Source organism: Chelonia mydas, chromosome 5 (assembly GCF_015237465.2).
Source record: "Chelonia mydas isolate rCheMyd1 chromosome 5, rCheMyd1.pri.v2, whole genome shotgun sequence".
Taxonomy (NCBI): Eukaryota; Metazoa; Chordata; order Testudines; family Cheloniidae; genus Chelonia; species Chelonia mydas.
The window spans coordinates 89,683,640-89,710,141 of record NC_051245.2 but is presented as its reverse complement, the minus strand read 5'-3'; the positions used below and the strand labels follow the sequence as shown (position 1 = coordinate 89,710,141).

The window sequence follows — 26,502 nt, the reverse complement described above, 5'->3', positions numbered from 1 at the left end:
TTTGTTTGAGCACACTTCTGAGTCCTGGCCTTTGCTCAGTGCCTTCACCGTAGACTTCAAAGGTCCCAGTACCGAGTCCTTGGGAGACTTATGTTGTCTCTTTTTAGGGACTGGCAACAAGGATCTGCCTCGGGACCCAGTCAGAACAGTGGGAATGTTCCTAACTTATTTGGACATGCTTGGTACCTGTTCTGAGTGGAAAGGGTCTAATGGCAGGGGAAGTGCAGACTCCATAAGCAGGTACCCTGTCTTTTCAAATGGGGTTTGAACCTTCTACGAAGGACATTTGTCACTCACATTTGCCTCTCCCAGACACTTAAGGCAGCTGGGGTTTGGGTTGCTCACTGGCATAGTCTTGTTACATGAGTCCCAGGCCTTGAAGCCAGGAGAATGAGGCGTTAGTCCAGTAATGAGCCCAGTATCCCACCAGGACCCAGAAACCCAATTCTAGAAAATTACTTATTCTTATATCTAAACACACTACACTAGACTAAGAACTAACTCTACAGCTACTATACACACTAAACGAGGGAAAACTGGCAGATATAAAGACCGGAGCTCCGACAGCTGCACTGGAAGTGAGGGGGGGGACGAGGGCAGTGCAGCCATTTATAGCTGCATGCAGTGGTGCGAGGCACCAGAGGGCACTCACACTGTACTCTGTGGGAGAAAGTTTGACAATGTGCACTGGCCGCACACACACCCCCCTACCATGGAATGGACATGTGCAATCACTTGGAGGAGAACTAGTAAGTCAAGTTAAACTTGTTAGTGCCTCAGCTCATAGGAGCTGACTTCCTCATAGATGCTCGACACCCACTCCACCCCTTCCCCCAAGCTCCCACGTTGCCTCTTCCCACCCCTGCTCATCCCCCTTTCCCCCCCAGCACCTCCTGCATGCCACTGAACAGCAGACTGCAATGCACAGGAACTGCTGGGAGGGAGCAGGAGAAGTTGATTAGCAGGGCCACTGGCATGCAGGAGGTGCTGGAGGGCAAGGGGGAGGCACTGATCCACAGGGCTGCTGAGCATCCACTATTTTTTCCCTGTGGGTGCTCCAGCCCCAGAGATCCCATGGAGTCAGTGCCTATGCCTCAGCTCATCTACCTTCTGCATGCTACTTATTTCTTTTCCGTCACATTCCTATAACAGAAGATTTCTCTGTCTAAGCAAAGGCTGTAGAGTAATTGCAACACGCTCCGTGGGCCTGCACTTTCAAAACACTTGGATATTGCAGCTAGTGCAGAATAAAGTGGCCAGCATATTAAGTAATATATCTTGCAAAGAGCATATCATGGTAGTGCTCCATAATTTGGATTTGCTGTCAATAAATTTCCAGGCATTGGGTTTGACCTTTAAAGTGGTTTGGGACCTTTCTCTCCTTTTGAAACTGAAGCAGATCGGATTATCCAATGTGCTTGAACTATCAGCTCCCTAGTTTGTGTAAGAAGGAAGCAGATGGCAGAGTATTATTGGTGAGGGGTCCTTTTTATTATTATTCATATTGTGGTAGGACCCAGTCAGGAATCAAAGCTCATAGTGCTAGGTACTGTACATTCTCTTCCTTTCTGGGCTTGCCAAAGCCCAAATTTGGTGGCGCTCAGGGCACACTGTAAAACTCACCCCTTTTTCAGGCCTTTCCTAGTGCGTGGTGGGGAGGGAACAGATCTGGTGACGGTGAATATAAATGGAGGCCACTTCAGGTTTTGGTCAGGAGGTCTGCTTTAAAGTTTGATAGGATTATCTACAAAGTTATAGTGATGTGTAGCTTTCATATTCCTAGAGCTTAGGACGGATACCACTGGAAAGAAGGCAGTTTCTATACATCTAAAAAATGTGTATTACTTCCAAAGAACTCAGGTGAGTGAATTTGACTAGTTCATCCTTTTTGGTGTGTGAAAGCGCCACAGCATCACTAAACAAATACATGCTGCATGCTATTTTACATGATTATCTCACCTGCCCTTAGAGAGCATGCCCTTCTTCAGTAGAGTCATAGACAACTGGAAACCCTATTGGAATCATATAACTAAATTTGCATGCCTCAACATGGCAAAATCCTTATGCTAAAAATAGGATTTAAAAAAAAAAAAAAAAAACACAACTGGTCCTTCAAAAACAGCTATCTAAAGAAATTATATAGCTGGCCTAGCCTCTACTGGACATATTCTTACATTTAAAGCTTTGCAGGTAAAATATAACATTCCTAGTAGTCTGATTATCAGATATTGACAATTCAGTGAACGTATCCAATCCCCAGTCAATACTAAACAGGCTCACATATATAAAATGATGTATACAATGCCAATTTGGACACTTGACTCTTTTAGTCACCTTTGAAAATCCCAGCCTTAATCAGCAGCCCTTCTCATACCCTCAATCCCCTAAAGTAGTCGTCGCTGTTGGTCATCATCATATAATAACAAAACTCAGTTAAACCATTTTAAGGGTAAAAAATGATTTGGGAAATGCTTGCTGTCATTCCTCCCTCCCCCCATCATCTAGTGGGCAGAGAAAAGTTTGGAAGAATATTCACAGTACATATACATCAGTGTCTGTCAGTCAGTCTTGTTATTTCTTGCTTCTCAAAGCAGTGTAGACAGTAGTTAAAATACTGAAACAGGGCTATTGCTGATGTGTCAGGCAGCATAAGGAACATTTGCTAATACACATCTTAATTGCTCCATCCCTTATTTGTTATAAAATAAAGTTATAATCATTCCTCCAAACAAGTCTGTCATACAATTCACTCACCCATAGTGGCACCTCCTGCTGGCCATCCTCAAAATTAGCTCCACCAGGCTTGTACTTTCCCTGTGGTGGTGTTTTCCCCTATCTTGTCTCACTCTGCAGCCTTATTCACTCTCAGATCTACAGTCTCTTCTTTGTGGCTCAGTCCTCCAGCCAGGTCACTAAGGTCCTCCCCTTCCAATAACTTCAAAGTCCTTCCAGACCCACTGGCTAGCATTGACAATACCTTTGCCATTTGCCAGTGGCTGGCAGGGGAACCCAGGCCTTCCCTCTATGCTGGGAAACAGGTTCTGGCCCAGGCACGCTATAACAAGCAGCCATGGTCCCTGTGCAATCTTACCTCTTGCTGCTGTTTCCCTAGGCTTCTTCTATACATCACTAGCTCCCACGCTCTCTGGGTTTGGGAGGGTCTCTAACTTCTTCCACTCAGGTAGCAACTGCAGGCTTTCCTAGCACCAGCCCATGTCTACAGCCAGACAAGTCTGGCTTTATACAGGCCCCACCTGCTCCTGCACTGCTGAACCTGTTTCTAATTATCTGCCTCCAGCCTAAAGCGGCCCTGCTTGCAGCCTAATTAGCTGATTGGTCCCACCTGGCCTCATCCAGCTCTTGCTGGGCTAGTGTGGGGAGTCCATCCCATCACAAAGTCATAAAAACCTAAAACAAAATAATTATCCTTTTCCTTTAAGGCCCAAACATACTTACAAGAGGGCTCCCCTGGGTTAAATTCCACAATAAATGTATAAATTGGGGCTCTTTTCAGTCAAACCTCACAGGTAGACAGGAAAGCCCTGATTCTCTTCTCATTTCCAGGCTTCTCTCTTGCAATACATTCCTTTTGGGTCTATATGCCCCTACACATCAACTCAAAGCGGCACCAGACAAAGCAGCCAGAACAACAGATGCAAAACTTGCAGACATATCTCACTGTTACAATGATCAGCACCCTCCACAACACATGGATCCAAGATCCATGAATCCTACCCTGCCTATCACAACCGGTGGTGTGCCTCATCCAGTGCCAATAACAACTATGTGGGTGAAACCAGCCAATCACTATGCTCTCAAATGAACTCACACAGGAAAATGATAAAAGACAAAATCACCCTATCACCTGTGAGTGAACACTTTTCACAAAGTGGTCACCTCATATCTGACTTATCAGTCCTCATCCTCAAAGGAAACCTGCATAACACTTTCAAAAGACGACCCTTGGAGCTTAAATTCCTAACTTTGCTAGACACTAAAAATCACGGTCCTAATAAAGACACTAGATTTATGGTTTATTACAACAATCTGTAACCCCTAACCCCCGTTTTTATCCTATGAGCCCCTTCACCTTCAATGATGCCTTAGAATATGTGCTTAGAATACTTATGGTAAACTATCTGTTCACCTTTGTATTTAGCTGTTTGTGATATTCTATACCTTGGGGGAGTGTGCTGTAACCCCCATATTCCTCATTTTCATATAATCGTGATCTTACAGATAAAACATGCCTTGTAAGGTATCAGGAGAAAGGTTATAATCTGCTGAAAGTCATTTCTCTATCCATATATGTGTATCACTAATGCATATGAAGTTATGAGAATTGTGTACTATGGTTGTCACTAAAACATGCTGTAAGTTGGGGGAATCAGCCAGATATTAGCTCCCCAGAGCTAATGAATTCTTTGCATTGGTCTTCACAGCTGAGAATGTGGCAGATTTCCAAACCTAAGCCATTCTTTTTAGGTGACAGAGCTGAGGAACTGTCCCAGATTGAGGTATCATTAGAGGAGGTTTTGGAACAAACTGATCAATTAAACAGCAATAAGTCACCAGGATCAGATGGTGTTCACCCAAGAATTCTGAAGGAACTCAAATGTGAAATTGCAGAACTACTAACTGTAGTCTGTAACATATCATTTAAATCAGCTTCTGTACCATATGACTGGAGGATAGCTAATGTGACGCCAATTTTTAAAAAGGGCTCCAAAGGTGATCCTGGCAATTATACGCCTGTAAACTTGACTTCAGTACCAGGCAAACTGGTTGAAATTATAATAAAGAACAATATTGTCAGACATATAGATCAACATAATTTGTTGAGGAAGAGTCAACATGGTTTTAGTAAAGGGAAATTGTGCCTCCTCAAGCTACTAGAATTCTTTGAGGGGGTCAACAAGCATATGGACAAGGGGGATCCAGTGGATATAGTGTACTTAGATTTTCAGAAAGCCTTTGACAAGTTCCCTCACCAAAGGCTCTTACGCAAAGTAAGCTGCCACCAGATAAGAGGGAAGTATTTTTCACACAATGCATGGTCAACCTGTAGAACTCCTTGCCAGAGGATGTTACGAAGGCCAAGACCATAACAACGGTTTAAAAAAAGAACTAGATAAATTCATGGAGGAAAGATCCATCAACGGCTATTAGCCAGGATGGGCAGCGATGATGTCCCTATCCTCTGTTTGCCAGAAGATGGGAATGGTCAACAGAAGATGGATCACTTGATGTTGACCTGTTCTGTTATCCCCTCTGGGGCACCTGGCACTGGCCACTGTCACAAGACAGGATACGGAGCTAGAGGGACCCTTGACGCAGTAGGGCTGTTCTTATGTTCTTCGGGCAGGAAAAGGGAGGGAAGGGAAGCCTGTGCACCCCGCAAGCCAGCCTGGCCCCACGCTCGCACGGAGCAGCACCGCACAAACCTCCTCGGCAGAGAAAGGCCGCTGTGCCTGTCCGGGGCAGAGCCGGAGGCGCGGCAGGGGGAGGGGCAGAGCAGAGAGACCGAGGAGGCGGGAAGGCGGTAGGGGCTGGCCACAGAGAAGGAGCAGGCAGGGCGAGAGGCTGCTGCGGCTGGGCTCGGCATGGTGCTGCTGGTGGTGATGGGAGTGAGCGGCTCGGGGAAGTAGGTGCTTTCCCCTCCCCGGGGGCGTGCGCGGACCGCCCCAGGCACCGGAGCCCGCCGCGGGGGAAGCTCCTCGCCCGGACGGCTCCTTCCGGGTCTCTCCCTGCGGGCGGTGGGCGGGCTCGGCTCCCCGGCGTGTCTGTCCCCGGCCCCGTGGAGGGCGCGCTGTCCCGGGCTTGCCCTGAGGAAAGCGGGTGGCGGCAGCTGCCCCAGTGCGGAGTCTCAGCCTGCCCCCTCCTGGGCCACGGGCTGCCGGATAGACCACTCGGAGCCCGAGCCCAAGCCGCGGCCCCTTCAGGCTGCAGCTCCAGGGCTCCCAGCATTGCCCTGGCTGAGAGGAAATTAGCTGTGAAGTAACCAGGACAGGAGAGCGGTTCCTTTGCCCCCCAGTACCACGCGTCTTTTAAAGGGGGGGGAAGGGGCATTTCCTCCTGTCTGTAAAGGGGAAAAGTCTTCTGAAACCTGCGCTGTCGCAGGGGCTTTGGGACGACAACGGAAGACTTAACCCAAAGGCTGCTCTGTGGCCCATAGCACTTGCCTGCGCTGTGGTCCATCTCCTGCAAGGGCACTTTTCAGTAGTTGGTGGGTTTTCATTCTTCGGGGGGGACACAAAACCATGCCTGCACTAAGGAGACTTTGGTGTTTTACACCCACACAAGTATGGAGGGTGAGTCAGGCACCTCATTACAGTCAGAAGGTACATTTCCTTGAGCCCAAGGAGCCTACAAACCAGACTAGCTTTGTGTAATTTTCACACTGTTCCTGTGCTAGGCTGTGGTACACTTGCACACACCATTAGTGGATTTTGTTTAATTTAGTAAAGAGTTGTCACTGACGGAAGGATGGCTTTATTTTTATTTCTGTACTTTGAACAATATTCAGTTTCTTCTGTTTCATCGCTATAGAAACAATTTTAAAATGAATTATAAATGGACACAAGTGAGGAGTTAAGGCTAAAAGTTTCCCTTTTGTTTCCTGATATTTCAGCACACATCAGCAACTGTTCTGGTAGCTACCCATTATGCACTGTGGGGCTTATTAGGGATAACTTCGGCCTTAACAATTTCATTTAATTGCTCTTGTTGGGTTAGAATAGACCTTTGACTGTTTAACAGGACTTGTATCTACTTTGCTTTGGAGATGACACCAGTGACACTGTGGTTAGGGTGACCAGATGTCCCAATTTTATAAGGACAGTCCCGGTATTTGTGGCTTTGTCTTATATAGGTGCCAATTACCCCCCACCCCATCCCGATTTTTCACCCTTCCTATCTGATCACCCTAACTGTGGTAGAGGGGATCTCAGCAAAAGGGGCAAAGGGGGAAATCAGGTTTAGAGGGTTGAGCAGGGCCTGCCTGACCACTGTCCTCACTGCAGGAGTTCCTGAATTAGTATTATCCTAATGCTGAATTAGTATTATCCTATGCAGTGTACCTCAAAGCATAGAGACACCCCTGTGTAGCTGTGGTTTCCCCCACTAAAGGGTTTGGAGGATGACAACAGATATGAAGCATTGGCAGCAAAGCTTCTGATTTAGTGATTGGGAAGCTTTTCCCTGGACTTGTAACTAAGTAAAAAGGACCAAATAACGTGGAACTCACGGCTGTGCCTGCTCTTGTCCACCTTCTTTTATTTTTTCAAATGGCCCTGAGAAGAATTTTCAAGGATGGACTTCCTCACACAAGATTTCACACTACTCTAACCCTTGTTAGCTTGAAAAGAGCTTGGAGAAGACTTCTTTCAGAACTGAGCAGGATTTGTCTTGACTGGGATAAAAGGTGTGTTGTTAGAACATGTTAGCTCAGGAGTTCTCAAACTATGGGTTGGCACCCCTCAGGGGGTCGTGAGATTATTACACGGGGAGTCGCGAGCTTTCAGCCTCCACCCCAAACCCTTCTTTGCCTCCAGCATTGATAATGGTGTTAAACTATTAAAAAGGGTTTTTAATTTACGAGGGGGGTCACACTCAGAGGCTTGCTATGTGAAAGGGGTCACCAGTACAAAAGTTTGAGAACTACTGTTTTAGCTAGCATCTTAGGAACTTTTGAAGAATTGGAAGAGAGACAAGAGTGTAACTTACATGATAAATTCTCATTAGTTCTATGTAGAGGTTAAAAAGAGCAGAAAGGAATCAAAAGGAGAAAACTAAGGTATATGATTAAAAGTGGTGCAAAGAACGTGAATATCACAAACCAGTATATGACAGATTTACGAACATCAAACAAAGCAGAGAAAGGGCAAGTAAGAAACAGGAGAAAAAATATTTTTAGCTGAGAATAATTAATGCTTGGAATGGACTAGTAAAGGCAGCAACGGAAACAGCTATCATTAACACATCCCCAAAAAAGTTACTTTAAAAAAAATCAGTGCTATATTAGTGGTCTCCAAACTTTTTACCTCGAAACCCCCTTAACTCTGTCTGCACCCCTGCCCAAGCTGGGGCTGGGAGCAGGGCTGTGGCTCCGGGGGGGTCACACAGACAGGGTTAAGGGGGCCGAGGCTGGGGCCACAGCTGGGGATGGGCGTGGCAGCCAGGGCGTGGGGAGCGGAGCCTCAGGACAGGGTTCTGGGCCCATCAGCCGGGGCACGGGGCCAGCAGCTGGGGCCCTGGACTGGCAGCCGGGGTCCCAGACTGGCAGCTGGGGCTGGGGCCAGGGATGTGCTGGCCGCTGCTTCCCACCACTGCTTCCCACAGGTCCCATTTGTCGGCAATGGCAAACCGCAGCCACTGAGAGCTGCGGGTGGCCGTGCCCGTGGACGGTCAATGTCTCGCAGCCCCTCAGTGGACTACCCTGATGGGCCATGGGTTGCCCACCACTGGATTAGACCATCTGGTATTCCCAGGCCTCTATCCAACATCTCTTAGAATTATAAAAAGATAGAGATTAAAGAGATTGGGTTATCTCACTCTGGAAGTTATCATGAAAATTTATCAGCCCAGGGAGCCTTCCATCTTTTACCATGAAGTAAGAAAATGACTAATATTTCATCCACACATCAAAATTACTTTCCCAAGCCAAGGGCAAGTAATGAGTTTATTTGGTCCACCCCCCTTTGAAGTGCACAGTTATTTCCTCTAGTGCTTTATCCAGTTTAGTTAGTTCCACACAAATAAAGTTATCAATGAGGTTTCCACCACATCCTTTAGGAGGTTATTCCATAGTCTGATTTCTTCCTCCAGGATGAAAGTGTTTCCGATTCCCAGGATAAATTTCTTCATGCTCAGTTTCATCTTAGTACTCCTAATTATATACTCTTGAATTATTTCCCTTCTATTTAATGTGGATGCATATGTTTCACAATATGGTTGGCATTGAATTCATCAATAATCCAACTCTGCATAGATACAATCACCCAATCATTTAGAATGAGGCTGTCAGCGTATGACCACAGTCAAAAAATAATCATGTCTTTACATGCTGCAGCTTCTGTTGATCTAAAAGTTAAAAGCGTCTTGTGATGGGTAAAACACTGCTGGAAGTCACTGCCAAGCTGATGTAACCAAAGACGACAACTGGCTGCTTTTCAAATAAAACAAGCGTGGCTGCAACTTTCAAAGTTTTACCAGGAGCCCTGCTTTTTCTAAAATCTTAATTTAGAATAACTTTTTAATAACTTGAATGATAATAGCTGTGTTGTGTTAAACTTAATGTGTCAGATATTATTCTTCTTTCCAATAGTACCCAAAATGTGCTAGGTGCTAGGTTTGCAAACAAAAAGGCTAAACTCCTGCCCTAAAGAGCTAGAGTATGTCACGTTGTTATATTCTGAATATAAAGAAAATTCATTATTAGCCTAGGCTACCACATGACCAGCTAAAATTGAGCGAAAAGATGTTACCTTGGATCTACTCTAGGAAAAGGGTCAAGTTTAGATCAGGCCTAGCTAGCATGTGTTAGCTAAGCCCTACCCAAACTTGACTATTTTTCCTAGTCAAGACAAAGACTTAGGTGCCAGACAAGATACGTAAGTGTTCTATTATGTGCTAGGCAGGGGGCATGACTGATGCCTTCAATAGCACTTTTCAGCTCCCATGGGACACTGGGAGGCCTGTGCATCCACTGCACATGACTGAAATCAAGCAATGGATATAGTGTATACTGCTTGTTTCTGGACGATCTGTCATTTGTTCTGTTTGTTCAGCACCTAGCACAATAGGGTCTGGTCCATGACTGGAGTTCCTACGTGCTACGGTAATACAGGTAATAAATAAAATAATCATACCACCTACAATTCTTTAAAAAAAATTCATTTAATAATATTGGGTGTGGGGTGAGTTAAGAGGTGATAGTTGTACTTGTGTGTTAAAGTGAAGCACTCATCAGTTTGGTCTCATGCCACAGAATACTTAACTGAATGCTATTATGTACTATATCTTTGCTAAAATTCAGGTATAACTAAGGCCAGTCTAATTTATTCACTAAAGATTACTTACAGATGATGTTGCTGGTAGATGCCATGTTTGCATATCCTCAGCCTTTTAAATATTACCAGACCAGAACATTATCAAGTAATCCTAACTGAATTTCTGGTTTGCTCACTTACTGTTGAATAATTCCCACTCTCTCCTCCCCTTTCCTTTCTCTCCCTGACACAGTGACTAAAGTTTTATTGGGATTTTTTTAGTTCAAAGGTTTTTTTTAAAGGTACAGCTAACCATACATATTGGGGAAGAGGAGGAAAAAAGTATGTAGGCAGCTTTTGCCTCTTCAATTTACAGTCCTGATAGGATCTCTGGGTTGATTTTATATGTTTAAGGATTTATCCTCATAGGAGATTATACTTATTCTTTCTATATGTTGATGTGGTAATTGAGTGTTTGTGAACATCCACCCTGTGCTGATGTTATCATCTCTGACCACTTATGATTTGGGAACGTCAGGATTATTGGGGCAGAAGGGGACTTATACTTTACTCTGAAGCATATGATTCTGGCTAAAGCTAGAGACCGGATGAGGAACTAGATGGACGATTTGTTTGAGGTACTATGGCAATTACTACATTCCTATGACCAGTTCCATCCCAAGGAGGAAAGACAACACCTCACTTCATTTTAAGGGGAAGTTAAAATTATGAAGTAATGTTTATATAGTGCTCTCCCTGTGTTCTCTTACAGATCCACTGTTGGGTCACATCTGGCAGCTAAGGTATGGTATTTTCTAACTATACTGGTTTTACTGTAATTTTACATAGGATTTTTTCCACTTCTAGCAAGTCATTGTTAGTTAAATTATAAATCTTATGTCATATGTAAATATTACCAATTTGTGAATAGTTGAATCTGTCCTGACTGAGTCAGGCATGGATAAATATCATTATATAGTGCAGTGTGAATTTGACTTATAAACAAACGTGGTATATTGACTTGCTATTTTCTTCCTCTTGATTATACCTTGTATTTCTGGGAAGTGTCATTATGTAGCTGGTGAGATTCATATTGTGGTGCAGAAGTCCTATGTGTATCCCACAACTGTACTTGTCAAAGTGTTCTTGATAAACAAGTGAGTTACTGTGAGCTAGTTTGTTTATGCTAAATTATACATAGTTATAATTTTTTCTTAGCTGGGATGGAAATTCTATGATGCTGATGACTATCATCCTACAGAGAACACAAAGAAAATGGCACAAGGAATACCACTAAATGACCAGGTAGTTATACTGTATATAATCCTAAAGGCAGAGAAGTCAACGTTTGTTTACCATTCTAACCATTGACATATCATTTTATAGTGAGTTATGCTTTATATAGATTAGCATTACTGCTTCCCTTGACTCTGAACCCAGGCTGAGTTTGCAGGGCTGGTGATAAGGTAGGGGAATTATTTTTTTACTTGTAAACTATTAGTTATATAAAGCTATTTTAGAATCCCCAAAATATTCCTAGTGCCTCACAAAACCAGAAGACACACTATAATTTTCCCTCTGTTGATACTCTCACCTTCTTGTCAACTGTTGGGAATGGGCCACATCCACCCTAATTGAATTGGCCACATTAGCACTGACCCCCCCCCCCCCCACATTTGGTAAGGCAACTCCCATCTTTTCATGTGCTGTATATTTATACCTGCCTACTTCTTTTCACTTCATGCATCTGATGATGTGGGTCATAGCCCACGAAAGCTTATGCCCAAATAAATGTGTTAGTCTCTAAGGTGCCACAAGGACTTCTTGTTTTTTTTGCTGATACAGACTAACATGGCTATCCCTCTGAAACCTATAAGATGGTGGTCTGTCCCCAGTCCCCAAAAGACCTCTGTCATAGCCAGATTCTCTTTCTAGGCACAGTTTTATTTCCCAAACATAAGTTAAAAAAAACCACAACAAAAACAGTTCTTCAGCCCTTCCTAGGCTATAACTCCCAGGGGTTTTTCCCCCTTTGCCTCTGTCAGTCCCTGCTGCTTCAGGGCCTACTGCAGAATTCTTTCTTGCCTTTTATGCAGGGCACCACCACCCACGGCTTTCTCCCTGGAGGCCCTCTTCCCACAGGTTTCTACTGCCTCACCTTGGAGATGGGGTGGGGTAACAAATTCCTCCCTCCTCCTGCTGCTTATCCCTTTCATTACTGAAAGCCTGACTCTTTATAGTCCCAGATGCTGTCCCACCCTCCTAACTGGCCAAACTGGAAGCACTTGTTCTGACACTGGGACCTGGTACATTTAAAGGGGCCAGACACCTATGGCAGAGACACTCTGTGATCATAAGAGTGTGCATAACTGGGTATTTGACATGATAAATGAGGGTCTTAAACAGACAAAAAAAGGAGCAAGGGAAGAGGAAGAACAAGGGCAACAATAGGATCAATTACTCAGTAAGGGACGCACATGCCTTGATGGCTGTTATTGGTTCAGGATGGGATTATGAAATGGACTCAGCATTGGCCAAATTTTTCTCCCATCAAGGCATTTAGTTCAGTCCCACCCTTACATTATCTTTCCCCTCTCAGATGAGATGGCAAGAGCAGCTTGCAGGAGGGATTTGAACGGGGCAGAAGACATGGCTTGGATAATAATTTGGGGGAAGGCAGCATGAAAGGAGGCCTGGAAACATGTGAGAGGAGACAAGAAGGTTATCAAGACTGGCATCATTCATCATTAGCAAAGCAAAGGGTTGGTGGTTCCTCTGCAGGGGCAACTACTCAAAGGGGATTTAAGATGGATATAGCCACAGTTTGTTGAACTCCTTAGATTCCATGGCAAAGCTGCGTCCATCAACACAGCCACATCTTTCACACCCGGTGTGTAAGGTGTACCAGGTGGAAGGTTGGCAGTGATTAATGCAGAATTAAGATTACATAGCTGATTTTGCTGTGTAATGACATTTGTATTTTCTAAGAAAGTTAGTGTTCCTAAATGTTTTCCCCCATCTCTGCCCTACGTGATAAACATTTACAACCTTAGCTCCAGTTTAAAAAGCTTGTTGGTGGTAGTTTATTTGGTTTTGGGGGTTTTTCCCCTGTGGAATTTTATCGCATTTGTCCCAGAGAAAGATAAACACTCATCCATGCAAACAAGACACACACCCAAATGGGAGGCATCTGAGGGAAAAACAGGATCAGCAGAAATTCACTCTACCTGCCTACACACACATACAAACAGTTAGTTACCTACTCCTAAGCATACACGGACTCTTAAGCCCCATTCTGCAAGTTGAGCCACTTGAATGGACCCCAGCACCTGTGAAGAGCTTTACAGAGTTCATTGGAAGTCTGCCCATATGAATCAGCTTGTAGGATTAGGGCCTTAGGCCTGGATCCACAAAAGTAGTTAGGTGCCTAAACCCCAGATTTAGGTGACTAAGTCCCAGTTTTGGTTCCACTTCAATCCACAAAACTCCTGCCAAACCTTGCAGGTGCCTAAGCTCACTTGGTGCCTACATTTTTAAGGTAAAAAATGCCAAGTTTCTGCCTCTGAGCATGTGCACTCTCGGCTTGACTCTAGGCATCCAGACACCTATCTCCTGCCTAAGTCCCAAAGATTCACAGATCGGCGGGAGATAGCTGTTTGTCCACCTAAGTTGCTTGTGGGGTCTCCCTTTTTGTGTGGAGTGAGGCAGGCCCCAAATGTATTCCCTCAAAAAATGCCTTAGGTGCCTAAGCCACATTGCTTCAGGCAGCAGGTTCCCATTCACAGATCGTTTAGCAGAGCTAAGTGTCTCCCTGCAGCCTTGTCTTAGGCATCAGTCTCAGAAGGTATAGGGCTTAGCATACACCCCTCTGATTGGCATCTCCCCTGGACTAGTTTATGTAGTTCCTCACCTACTATGCTGTAAAGCAGTGCTACTCAAAGTGGTGGTCCACGGACCGAGCCATCGGCTGCCGGTCTGCGCGCACATTGGAAAAAAAAATTGCCAGTCGCCCACATCAGATAGTTTGAGAAGCACCTCTGTAAAGCACTTATCTCTCCCCTTCCATTGTATAGGGAATCTAGATGCCTAATTCAGGCTTTGTGGATTGCAATATTGTTGGACTGACTTCCGTTAGTGACAGAGAGACAAGCTTTCAAGCTGCTTCTTCTGTGGGAAAAAGAGCTCCATGTGGCTCAAAAGCTTGTCTCTCTCAACGACAGAAGTTGGTTCAATAAAAAATATTACCTCACCCACATTGTCTCTCTTGTCAGTTGGAAGTCCATTACCCACCACCTGCTAAAACAATTGCTCTATAAACTCTTATTCTATACATTCCTCCTTAAAACTATGGTTCCTTGCTCTGACCTATCTGTACACCACAAATAGATCATCAAGCTTAATTTGATAACAATGCTTAACTAGCTTAATTTGACTGAGGTTTCAACATATGAGACTATTGGCACCCAATACTTACCATACTTTGAACACACCAATCCCTTACCATATTTTAAAACTCAAATCTGCTAAGTACAGTAATACACAGAAATCCTTAGTGTATTACTGTGATCATATAATGAAGTTGCTAACAGTTTCATCACAAGTATTACATCATAATAATTCACTTTGTATTTTTGAAGTGTACCAATATCTGAATGTTTTTCTTTTCAAATTTACTTTATATTACTTAGGGGTCTAGGGATAAGCAGATAACAATATTAGTCTTTTCATGATGATAGAATCTTGGAAATAAGCTACTTTGACACTTGAACAATTGAACTAATTCTAATTGTCACTACAAACTCTCTCCTTTTGAGAAAGAGCCTGAACAAGTGAACTGAACAGCTTTCTGGAATGTACATTTATATACATCACATACTCTTATAATAATGGCTTTACCTCACTCCACACAAGAGGTGTTTTAAATCAGTGTTCTGGTGTGTCTTATTGCACTGTGGAACAAAGACAAGCCAAAACACAAAACATTTCAGCTGCAGGAAAAATCAAATTGAAACAGAAAAAGATCTTTGATATGATTAGGGCCCTACCATTTTGGTCAATTTCACGGTCATAGGATTTTAAAAATTGCAAATTTCATGATTTCAGCTATTTAAATCTGAAATTTCATGGTGTTGTAACTGTGGGGGTCCTGACTCAAAAGGGGGTAGTGGTGGTGGTGGGGGTTTGCAAGATTATTGTAGGGGTGTCACAGTATTGTCACCCTTCCTTCTGCCTTCAGAGCTGGGCCCTTGGCCAGCAGCCGCTGCTCTCCAACTGCCCAGCTCTGAAGGCAGTACAGAAGGAAGGGTGGCAAAACCGCCGACACCCGTCTCCCCCTTACAGCCCATTTTTGGGTTGGGACCCCCAGTTTGAGAAACTCTGGTCTCCCATGTTAAATCTGTATAGTATAGGGTAAAAGTATACAAAAGACTAGATTTCACAGTCCGTGATGCGTTTTTCACGGCCGCGAATTTGGTAGGGCCTTAGGTATGATAGTTAGTGCCTATGAAACAGAAAAGATGGGAATTTAGGAAATTACAACTCAGCTCTTTAAGAAGGAGATTCATAACCCCTTCTGACACTGCTGCAGGCAGACTTCTTCATGGTTATTTGCATAGAACAGCCAGAAATTGTTACGATTATTTTTGCACAAGGCAGAATTGTGATACTCTTGAAAGGAAGCATGGGGGCTGAAAAATGTTTCTAGACCCTTTTTTAAAAACTTGAGTTAATGCTATAAAATTCACAGGGGTTTGTATCTAGAGTTTTTCAGATGAAAGGCCTATACAGGGGCCTATAAATTCACTAGACAGATCAAACTACAACATACTGCATTGACATCTAATGCCATGCAGGTGGCGTGTAGCTTTCCTGCACTATACCAGTGATGTGAAATTGTAGAGAAGCCTGCTTGAAGGCACACAGGAAGGAAAGTGTTTTGCAATGGATGAACTAGCTCCTTCATTGTTCCCATGCTCCCATTTATTAAACTTACTTGTCCCACATGAATTGGATGGACATCCATTTAATACTGAGCAGTTATGATAGAAGCAGCAGGAATCTTAAAGTTTAAATTGGATTATATTAAGAAAGCTGATCAGTCATTTTTATTGTATTTGCCAAGCTCATTTGAGCCAAGTGTAGTCAGAGGGCATTCCTTCAGTGAGCAAAGCTGTTGCATAAATGTGGTTATGAGTTTGTTTGTGATTGCCATAGATGTAAATATGATGTAATTAACTTATCTCTGATAACTGAATTTAGGTCTGTTTTTGACTCTATGGGATAGTTCCTGAGAGCCTTATGAGTACATGTATCTGATCCAAAGCATTACACACATGTACTAAGCTGTTAGGAGAAATGGGGGGGATCACAGTTCCAGCTATTTTAGAAGTGAAAACAGCTGTGTGAGAATAGATTTGCTGTTTAAATTGTCAAATAAAACAAGAGCTAATTTGGTTCTTCAAAAGGTTCACAATATGCCATATCAAACCTAAAACATACATTACTACTACATACAACTTCCACTGATTTTCCTTTTCCATTCTGTATATAAAAATTCAAAGCACTTAAAATTTTCAGTGTAGATAAAAAATCTCCCCTCTCCATCCTCCATGAAGTGGTAGCAGTTCTGGATTAGAAAGGAAAAGGGGAGAAGTTGAAAATCTGTTTGCTTGGTGCAATGTTACATTATTTATAAACTACATACTGAAGGAAGTAGGGGTCTTCTAGAAGAAAGCTTATGTGATCATATCATTAGAGATGGGATCATAATGCATAGACACAAGGGTAAGAATTAAGATTGCACAAGCAACCTATCTGGTGTTTCTTAACTTTCAGTTGCTGGACTTTGCAACCTAAACAAATAGGGTTTTTTGTTTATATGTAAAATATAGTATATATACATACTGACAGGCATAAAATCATGGATCTATGGCAGAATAGTATAGACTGAAATTTTTAATTTATTCAGTTTTCAGTTAATGGAAACAAATGTTAATAATTCATATTCATTTGCTGCGTTGGTGTTTTATTCTGTTCTGCTCCAGTACTTTATTTTTGTAAGTAATGGGTTTACACAATTTAGATATGCTTTTGTTTTGTAAATTTAAATGAAAAGTTTTATAGGTTAGCCTTGAATGTAGAAACAGATACTGGATCAGTTTGCTAATGTGACTGCAGGGGAAAAAAAAAGTTGGTCTATTTGCCTCCCCACACCAAAGAAGGATTGAAAAAGATTCACCCAGTTTTGTATTGCAAGTTAACTGCTATGTAGATTTCAGAGTAACAGCCGTGTTAGTCTGTATTCGCAAAAAGAAAAGGAGTACTTGTGGCACCTTAGAGCTGTAGCTCACAAAAGCTTATGCTCAAATAAATTGGTTAGTCACTAAGGTGCCACAAGTACTCCTTTTCTTTTTGCTATGTAGATGTTAGACAATTTAAATACATACTTTCAGCTAACTTGTTTTGTTTCTAGGACAGGATTCCATGGCTTTGCAAATTACATGACATATTAATGAGGTAAGAGAACCTCTGACTTGCAGAGTGATTGCATCTGTAATGATTATTGGCTAAAGACTAAAGCAAGAGGTTTTTTTCAGTTGCATTAGTGGGGATAAATATGTAGTATTGTAAAAATATTCTGCAGTCAGTAAAACCATTCTGTATTCATTAGTCTGTGAAATACTTTAATACTTACAATAACAGTAAGGAAACACCTAAATACTACTACTTGATGGAACTGTTTGGGGATGAGAGTTCTTTCCTCATTGTCTATACAAAGATTTTTACATTTCAAGGATCCAGTTCCGTAATAAGTTTAACACTAGAGAGCACACTGTATAAACTTAAGGCATTTTAGAAATTTTGCCCAAGTGACTGAAGCATAAGTTCCATTGACTTTCAATGAGATTTAGGCTCTTAAGTACCTAAGTCACTTCTGAACATATGATTAGGCTCCTAAGTTACTTACGTGTTTTAGAAAATTTTATCCTTAGTCTCTTACCCCTGGTGACTCACTTGCCATTGAACTTTGCAGGATGTACCCTTCCTAAATAGTGATCCTAGCTCAAATATTTAGATGTTAAAAAAAAATGGAACAAATAATGCACAAGTGATTTCATGAGGCTTGGGGGAGAGAAGAATCAAACCTGGAACTTTAAATTTCTACATTTTAAATTTGCATGGATTTATTCACAATGGCAATCACCCTCCTCTTCTCCCACAGACAATTATATACATTACAGTAACAAGTTGATGATCCTCATCAGTAAAGATGGGTCTGAACCAAAATCTGGATTTGGGTTTTACAGCAATTACCCTTCTCTGCTTCTCAGTTGCATACTCAGTATATTCTCCATCCTGATGATTCATTTAAGTATCTCGATGAGATAGAGACAGGAAAAAGGAGCTTTCACATTCCACACATGTGCTGCTTCTCAGAGGGGCAGGAGGCTGCTGAGCTCCCTGGATTAAGTGAGGGATATAGTTTCTTTTAAGAAGGGTCAGGGAAGACATGGAATTCAGAAATAATGGGATAACCTTGAAAGGGCTAGCCCTGCCTTAACCAAGAGTCAATGCCTCTTACTGCACCCTGCAAATAACAGGGTCCAAACTGGCTATTTGCCTTTGGAATTTAAGTCACAGAATTGCCTGTGTATAATAGAGGGCAGTAACATTCGTTTACTACTACGTATAATGTGTTCACAAATTTGACTGCAGAATATGAGTTTATTTTTTTCTTTTGCACATCTCAGTCATCAAACCTGTATGTTCATTTATGGTGTTTAATGCCAAAACTAACTAGAAGGCAGGATTTGAGATTTCCAGTGTAACAAGCGCCAATGTTGTCTGATTACCTGAAGCTTTAAAGGACCCTTGCCAGAGTAAAATGAAAGAATTATGCAAGTTTATTTATGTTAATTTCACTAAATCCAACCCTCCGGAGTAACTATTAAAAGAGCCAGGATATGTATAGAGTTCCCATTATTGTTAATAGTAGTAGAATGGCTAATCCAAACAATTTAGTTCAAAATCTTCAAAAACTGAAAATGGAACTGGTTAAGAAAAGTACGTATTGTTCAGGATAGAACTGTAATCTAGACAGACCCTTATAGTCAGCTTGTAGGTGGGGCAGGAGAGTGCCTCATGCTGTCCAACAATCATACTTCTCAGCAATTAAGGAGCAGCGCTGATGGCTCTCTCTTACGCTTCCACATTTGGGAAGATGATGGCCATTATGAAGGCTCCAGATGATGGAGATGTTAAAGGAACACTGGGTGAAATCACATTTTTAAAAAGCAAGCGTCCTTACCTGTGTTAGAGATTTGACTTCAGAGTCCTGTTAAAATGAGGACAAAATCCTTACACCTCTTCTTTGTGAGGCCGTGTTTGGTTGCCCACTTTACCATCTATTGAGAACAGTCAGTCAGTGTTTAATACACCAAATATGGGCATGATATTATTAAGTTATTGCTATTGAAATTTTCTTCTCTTGATAGAGAAGAGTCAGCTGGACAAAGTGTGATTCTGGCCTGTTCGGCTCTGAAGAAAATGTACAGACGCATATTAGTAAGTGGACGGGATGTTGTGTATTCTAAGGGTGATCAGCTAGAGGAACAAGGAGACTCTGCCACAGGGAAGGTCCTTTTTATCCATTTGGATGGATCTATGGAACTCATCGCCAGCCGCCTGGAGAAGAGGAGAGGACACTTTATGGCACCCGAACTACTACAGTCTCAGTTTGATACACTAGAGCCTCTGTCAGCACCAGAAAACTTTATCACTGTGAGTCTGGAAAAGTCTGTTTCTGAAATAGTGTCTGAAATTGAGAAATCTCTTCACTTAAAGAAATGCTTTTCCAGACCAGTCTCTGAATTAGATGCATATTAATACTTTTAACCATGTCATATTTGTGGAACAGCATTTTGCTTGCTTTCTCAAGTTAACCAGCACGGTTTGCAGTATTAACTTCATTGGCTTGACATACTTTAAAGGGACTGGAACGCTACTATTACTGATGTTTTCATTAAGACCTGTTCAAATCTGGAGATACAATTTTCAGAAGTGAATGGTCTTTGCCTAACTCTTTGTTCATTTAAATCACAGGCGAAACTCCCATTGACTTTGATAGAAACAGGAGCAGCTCAACACCGAGTGCTTCTGACAAACCCACCCTAGGGATTTAGACAGAACATGAAAATCTCAACAAATTTAGCTTTCATTTTTTTCCTGCCAAAACACAGAAATTGGCCACAGTCATCACTACTGATATTTAAGTGTTGAATAGACACTTGAAAGGTGAACATCCTTTTAAAAGGAGGCAGAGTTCTCTAATAGTGCAGAGGGGCAGGAGCTGGGACAGCAGAGTTCAGGTCCTGACTCCACCATTAGCTCCATGCCTGATCTGGAACAAGTCACAACCTCTCTGGCTGTGTCCTCATCTGTGAAAATAATTGCCGGCCTCACAGGGGTATTGTGCGACTTCATTGATTCTGACTTAAACACTATGAACTACTGTGGGAAAGAAAGGGCTATGTAACTGCAAAGTATTATTCTACCTAAATCTTTAACAATAAACTAAGTAGCACTGTATTGACTGTGATTTAGTCTTTCATATGCCAAATATACACACAATGAAACAGGAGAGAGAATGACTCAGCCAGTGAGGTAAGATTTATGTACCACTGGGTTCATCAGTTCAGAACTGATGGATGTTCCCTCCCTTCAGCTTGACTGGCAGGCAGCTGTTCAACATGACTTTTTCTGGCACCCTCCACCTGCTACCGTAATAGCCTCACTCTAGCCTCTAATGCTCAAGCTGTATCACAAAGCCTGACTTTCGCTGTAATAAAAATTCAGAGCTGGTGTGAGGAAGAGCCATGGCGAAACTCCCCTAAAAAGGGAGAATCCCACTTCAAGTAGATGGCTTGCACATTGCTCCCCACAGACAGTCTTTGGATTTCATAGATACACACAAGCAATTAATCATATTATTTTCAGTGTCCCTCTGCAACAGAGCCAGTGAATTAAGGTTCTTTGTTAGTCATTTAAAAATGTACACACCAAAGGCTGCGCTCCCTATTAGAGTACTTAGATTCAGATGTAACTGTTCTTAAAAACTTGTTTACTTTCTCTTCAATTTGTAATGCTTTGTAGGTGTTAAAGTCCTTATTAAAGTTAAGACTATACAACTACGGCCTTGAGTAGTCTTAGTGGAGACAATGGACTCCTCCTGTGTAAAGATATACTCATACATATGTGTTTGCAGGATAAAGGCCTAGGACAGCTACATACAATCATTACTCTCAATCCAGTATATTCATGGCAAGTCTATTAAACAAAACTATTAAACAACAACAAAAACCTTCATTAGAACAATAAGATAAAAAAATTTACATATACTTGGAAAGTTTTGCATAAAAAGTCACTTACATAATGCACAGAATTTAAAGAATATGCAAGTGTGTTTAATTTATATATATGTTTAAAATACCCTTTAACCATAGCTCAGTGAATACTGGTCTGGACTTCCCATACTACATGAAACCAGCCTTCCACCCTGGTATCTGCCTCTTTGTTTTAACCTTGTAAGTCATCATAGGATACATTTTCTATGAGAGATGCTCTTCAAGAGAAGTAATATTGTGAAGAACCTTTCTGATATATTGCTGTGTATATATTACCCCCATTAGTACTCTCATCCCAACTTAGGACCTTGATTAACGCGACTAGCTCACTCCTTTTCAGGCAAGGATGGTGGTGTTCAAAGACATCTTTGGGGAAATTAATCCAATCATTAGCTGGGTTACCAGTTAAAAATGTGTTTATAGCTTTTTCTAATAGAAGTTAGATTTGCTCTTGCGGTACACCAAAGAAATACCAACACTGCCTCCTTGGCACAATGCTATGAATGAGCTTAGGGGACAGCAGTGAGAGAGAACTCCTCTTTACCAGACAAATCAAAAACTGATAATTATCTGGTGGGTATTTTCCCTATAAGTGACACAGCCAAAAATCAGACTGCAACAGACTGATCCATTTCTTTCTGTACTACTGTCTTGTATAAAATGCCCTTAAACCTATTTAATCCAACATCTGTATTCAAACTGTTTGCTTCAGTGTGAGTGTGTCCTGGACTAATAGCCAATTCATTTCAGATTACTTTTTGCACATCCTTCTTGTTTGTTATAAGAGAAACAAATTAGAAGTGGGCCCCAATTATAAGATTATGGTTCAGTGCATCACATTGAAATGGCCAAATGCAACATTCCCAACACATACTCAGGTATTGTTGAGACCTAGAGTCTGGTTCATGCCAACATTAAATTCAGGTAAATGGCACCCTCTTGTGGTGATTCCACTAGGTCAGATCTACATTTAATAAAGTCACAGTTCTCCCAATACATGTACCCAGTGCAGTTCTACAGGCAGAAGGCTTACTCTACCCTACTACTGCACAGTGTTGAAGTTGTGCTTGGGTTTTATCAAGTGTGGGCCAAAAAAACAAAACCAAAAAACCCACCCCAATCACACAATTCAGGACATGTATCTGACATACTACTTGGAAACCAGTTACATCACATCACATAGTATATGATCAAAAGTGAAAATTAACCCTCAGCCCTTCCCACCCAAAAACTATATTGGCTAAGATTTTTAAATGAATACCTAAAGTTAGATTCCTAAGCATCTACATAGGCACCTAGATATAAGTGGCCTGATTTCCAGAAGTGCTGAGCACCCACAGATTCTACTGAAGTCTTGGATTCTCAGCACCTTTGAAAATCAGTCCTCTTTTGTTTAACCCTATATTTAGGCACCCGCATTTGAAAGTCTGAACAGCTGTCATTATTCCAACAAAATGTTCTTTTTAATTACAGTCCAGCTCAACCCCCGAGGTCTGAGGCCTTTTTTCTGCAGCTATATTAGGAGAGCAGCAGCCATTAGCCAAGAAGCAGAAAGTCACATCCTCATATTCCATCTAAATTACATCAAAACAACGTAATATTGGGCTGTTATGAAGGGGTGCCTCCTAATAGTATCCACCATCACAAAATAAGCTGGGAATCTCTTAAAATGGTTAAAGAAAACTTTGTTTGATGGCATGCTGTCTGGCAAGGAATCACTGATCAACAGTTAGGGTGTGAAATCTCTGCTTCTTTATTGTTTTGCCTTTATGGTCCCTACCTCTCTGTTGTTTATCTGAATGGTCTCTGTCTGGTTCTTTGATTGTTTCTGTCTGTTGCATAACTAATTTTGTAAGATTTAAATCAACTAAGGTGGTGGGGTATGTTTGGGTAAAGAATTGTTTTACAATATATTAGAAAATCATTTAGTAAGCTAAGCAGGACTCAAGTTTCAGTATATAAACTGGGGTCCAAAAGGAAGTTACTTGGAACCAACTCCAGGACACAGCCCCAAGATCAGAGCTGCCAGACCTCAACACCCTGCCAATCACACCTTGCAGAAGCTGGAGTCCCCCGATGACCTGATCCTGACTGGCCATCAGGAAAATTCATCTGCCTTATTAAGAGTGGTGAGCATTGTATGCTTAGCGCGTGCATTCTGTTTTGGTGACTGTTAATAAATAGAGGTTAAGGATCTTACAGCGTCAGGCTCTTTCACTAATAAAAGACCCAGCAAACCTGCAGAAGATTATGCCCTGAGCCCTAGGAACTGGGTACGGGTAGGTGCCTTTCCCCCAGAGCCCTAGGAACTGGAAAAGGGTGGGGATGCCTAAATCAACCAGGTTACGCTTTGAGCCCTAGGAACTGGGTAAAGGTGGGTGCCCTAGACTGCATGGGTAACACACACCCCCGTTTAAAATTAGCTTTCTTTGATTGTTTATAGTTTAGTTCCTATTTATGGAAACTAGATTCTAACAGGTTTCTCACTTGCCTGAGGGGAGTAAGGCTAACCCCTCCCACACTGATTTATCTGTCACATTACTTCAGATTAAAGCAAACAAGACTTCTGTTTCCAGTTCAAACAGCTATCAAGAGGAAAAACATCAAACCCAGCTATGTAAGTAATTCTGCAATAACCATTGTAACTGACAAGTGCAGATTCTGCTACTGTAGCTCTCTCTGTACTTTGGTCCGTTTTGTCCTATTTGTTCCAAGCTGAAGGTCATGTATATTCCCAGCTACATACTTAAAGAACAACAAAATACCTCAGTGGCTTAATTATACCAACCTCCACAATGGCCAGCAATTCCCAGTACATCTAGTTTGTACCCCAGACCTCAAACAATTTACATTACCTACATTACCAGTAGGGTTGCTGTGTCCACCAGCCTCACTGTTCAGAGAAGTGAGGTTCGCAGTAAAGGACCAGTCTTGGTCAGATCTTTAAAAACATGCTTAGGTCGTTTGGAGCATCAGCAGCAGGAATGGGAGCCAGCAGCATCTGTCTGTCATAACAGGAGGGGCAGGGAGGAGTCTGTCCCATTGCCACAGACAAGGTGAGCAACAGGTCTGGAGAGCAGACAGCAGGCTACTCTCCCACCAGTATAGCAATGAGCAGCAACAAGCAGGAATTGTGAGACACGCAGCAAGCTGTCACACTCTAAAGGAAGAATGGGAGGGAGCTCAGTGCCAAGGCATCTTCCTTTGAGTGCTTTCCCCCTAAATTCCTCCTACCCACCAGCTTTCCATTTATTTCAGGAGATCGGGTCCACTCTTTTTCCTCTACAAGATTCCTGGGAAAAACAGAGTCTCCCACCATCATCTTCAGGCTGTTATCATCTGAAGCCAGAGAAGCTAGTTTTCAGGTGCTACTGCCCCTGCTAATAATGGAGGCAGTTACCTGAGCAGGGAATGGGGTTTATATCTGCAGAAGCAAAAAGGGTGCAGTTAGTTCATGGGTTCCCTGCTAGGTTACCTCTTTTGAACCACACAAAGACCGGTCCCCTTACTCACCATCAACTATCCTTGTCTGGAAAATTTGATGGGTGACTACAGCTAGCCTTGACTCTCTATGGAATAGCAGCACATAATGGACTTTTTCATTAGCAACTCATCCATATCTGTGTTTATAAATAATACAAACAGAAAACATTCCTTTCAAAACATGATTTCCCCAAGACAGACCCAGCCTTAAGGACTAAGCATGATGTTGATGTTCTAAGTGTTTCTGAAACTTTTTACTATCATGCCCCCTTATACAAGCGAAGGAGCTCAGATCCCAGTTGCACCCTGCTACAGACTAGATCACAGCGGCTATAAGGAGTCCCCGCAGCGCTCCAGCATATGTGAGATCCCACCAAGATTAGAGGAATGCATGAGGGAATCTGACAAGAAATTTTTCATTTTAAAAGAAGGTAAGAATCTCAGGCCCATCACTGCAGCCTGGATGTATAATTTGAGAAAACCCATGCTAAGTAATATATACATTACACAAAAGCACCCTTGCCTCTATTAAAGGAATGCTGTCAGATTAAAAGATTTTTATTTGAAACCAAGTTACCAATATAAGACACCACCTTACGCTGTTAGAACTGAAAGATGTAAGAATTTACTTTCATCTATTAACGTTTAGTTACTCTTTATACTTCCCTCAGTTTAGAAGTCAGACCTTAGCCCTACTCCTGGAACACTTGCATTACTTACACAACTACTTCTATTGAGTTTATAGGACTACACATGTATTTGCTTGTTGGATTAGGGCCTGAATTAGCCAGGATATTTAAATATAGGTCTATCTCTGTGATTCGGCTGCACAAATTCAATCCTTGATTTGTTTTCACTCAGAGTTGTTGATTTTGTTTTTAAAATGAACCCACATTATGTAGGATTGGAAGGATTTGGTTTTTATCCAAAAATGCTGATAAACATTGATTTAATTCTATACACGCGTGCAAACCAAAGGAAAAATATTTCCATTGACATTTACAGAAAAATGCTGCTTGAGAATTTATGCATTTAATTGAAGGATGTTTACTTTGTATATTTTATCACATTGATTCTAAAGCTTTAAACTTTTCATATCTCAATGACTACTCATTAAATTGTCTTGAAACACCCACCCCATTATGTGTCTCAACTGTTAAAATTTAAATCAAAATTAAAAAGTTAAAAATAAACTTTGCTATTATCCATCAAAATTATTAAAAAATTCTACCAAGCCTAGTTATAGTGTAGATTTCCTGTCGCAAGTTAGATTAGGCTCATTTAATAACATTGTCAGGGAGCTTTGACATAAGGTCATTTTGTATGGGTGAAAACGGCAGTATATATTGAAAATTCTAAATCACAACAAAAAAGTTTGTTTTTTTTTAAAGTCAGGAGAATATTTGCATTCAAACAGACTTCCCTGTGAAGTATTTACAGCACCTGACAGTCTGCCTTTAAGCTTTATTAAGAAGTTTTGGACATTCAGCCTGGCCCCACTTAATGGAGAGAAACTGGAGTTACTGATTCTCATGCCTGCTCTGGCATTAACTTTCTGTGACTGAACGTTTATACCTCAGTTTCCCCATCTGTAACAGAAAGGCATACACCTCAATAGACTGCGCCAG

The 26,502-nt window shown here is 41.9% G+C and overlaps 2 protein-coding genes across 4 annotated transcripts in view; one reads left to right on the top strand and one right to left on the bottom strand.

Moving 5' to 3' along the window:
• Window positions 1-3,266, bottom strand: part of FRMD3 (FERM domain containing 3) — a 228,458-nt gene extending 225,192 nt beyond the window's left edge. Inside the window, exons 1-2 of one of the 2 annotated variants that reach the window (XM_043546493.1) lie at window positions 3,092-3,218; window positions 2,755-2,925 (exon numbers count right to left, since the gene is read on the bottom strand). Coding sequence is in view for 1 of the 2 variants with exons in the window: in XM_027827911.3 (XP_027683712.1) it covers window positions 3,092-3,127 (36 nt within the window). In the remaining variant the exon portion in view is untranslated. Of the gene's footprint in view, window positions 1-2,754; window positions 2,926-3,091 lie in introns of both variants that reach the window. The other variant, XM_027827911.3, reaches the window with a different exon arrangement.
• A 2,143-nt stretch (window positions 3,267-5,409) lies between these two features.
• On the top strand, window positions 5,410-22,494 carry IDNK (IDNK gluconokinase). 2 transcript variants are annotated; one of them, XM_027827909.3, is made up of 6 exons: window positions 5,436-5,644; window positions 7,301-7,423; window positions 10,762-10,792; window positions 11,208-11,294; window positions 17,461-17,504; window positions 19,484-22,494. In XM_027827909.3, the coding sequence occupies exons 1-6, from the start codon at window positions 5,604-5,606 to the stop codon at window positions 19,872-19,874; spliced, it is 717 nt and encodes a 238-aa protein (XP_027683710.2). In that variant the 5' UTR covers window positions 5,436-5,603; the 3' UTR covers window positions 19,875-22,494. The 2 variants fall into 2 exon arrangements, with proteins under 2 accessions (XP_007065596.2, XP_027683710.2); XM_007065534.4 differs by lacking the exon at window positions 7,301-7,423 and having other exon boundaries at window positions 5,410-5,644.
• Window positions 22,495-26,502: the final 4,008 nt, after the last annotated feature.

Bases quoted from the DNA above. Each gene is read 5' to 3' on its own strand.
- IDNK (XM_027827909.3), top strand. From the start codon at position 5,604: ATGGTGCTGCTGGTGGTGATGGGAGTGAGCGGCTCGGGGAA. The intron at 7,424-10,761 runs GTGTGTTGTTAG...GTTCTCTTACAG, and splicing joins TGTCTTGACTGGGATAAAAG to ATCCACTGTTGGGTCACATC. The intron at 10,793-11,207 runs GTATGGTATTTT...ATTTTTTCTTAG, and splicing joins GGTCACATCTGGCAGCTAAG to CTGGGATGGAAATTCTATGA.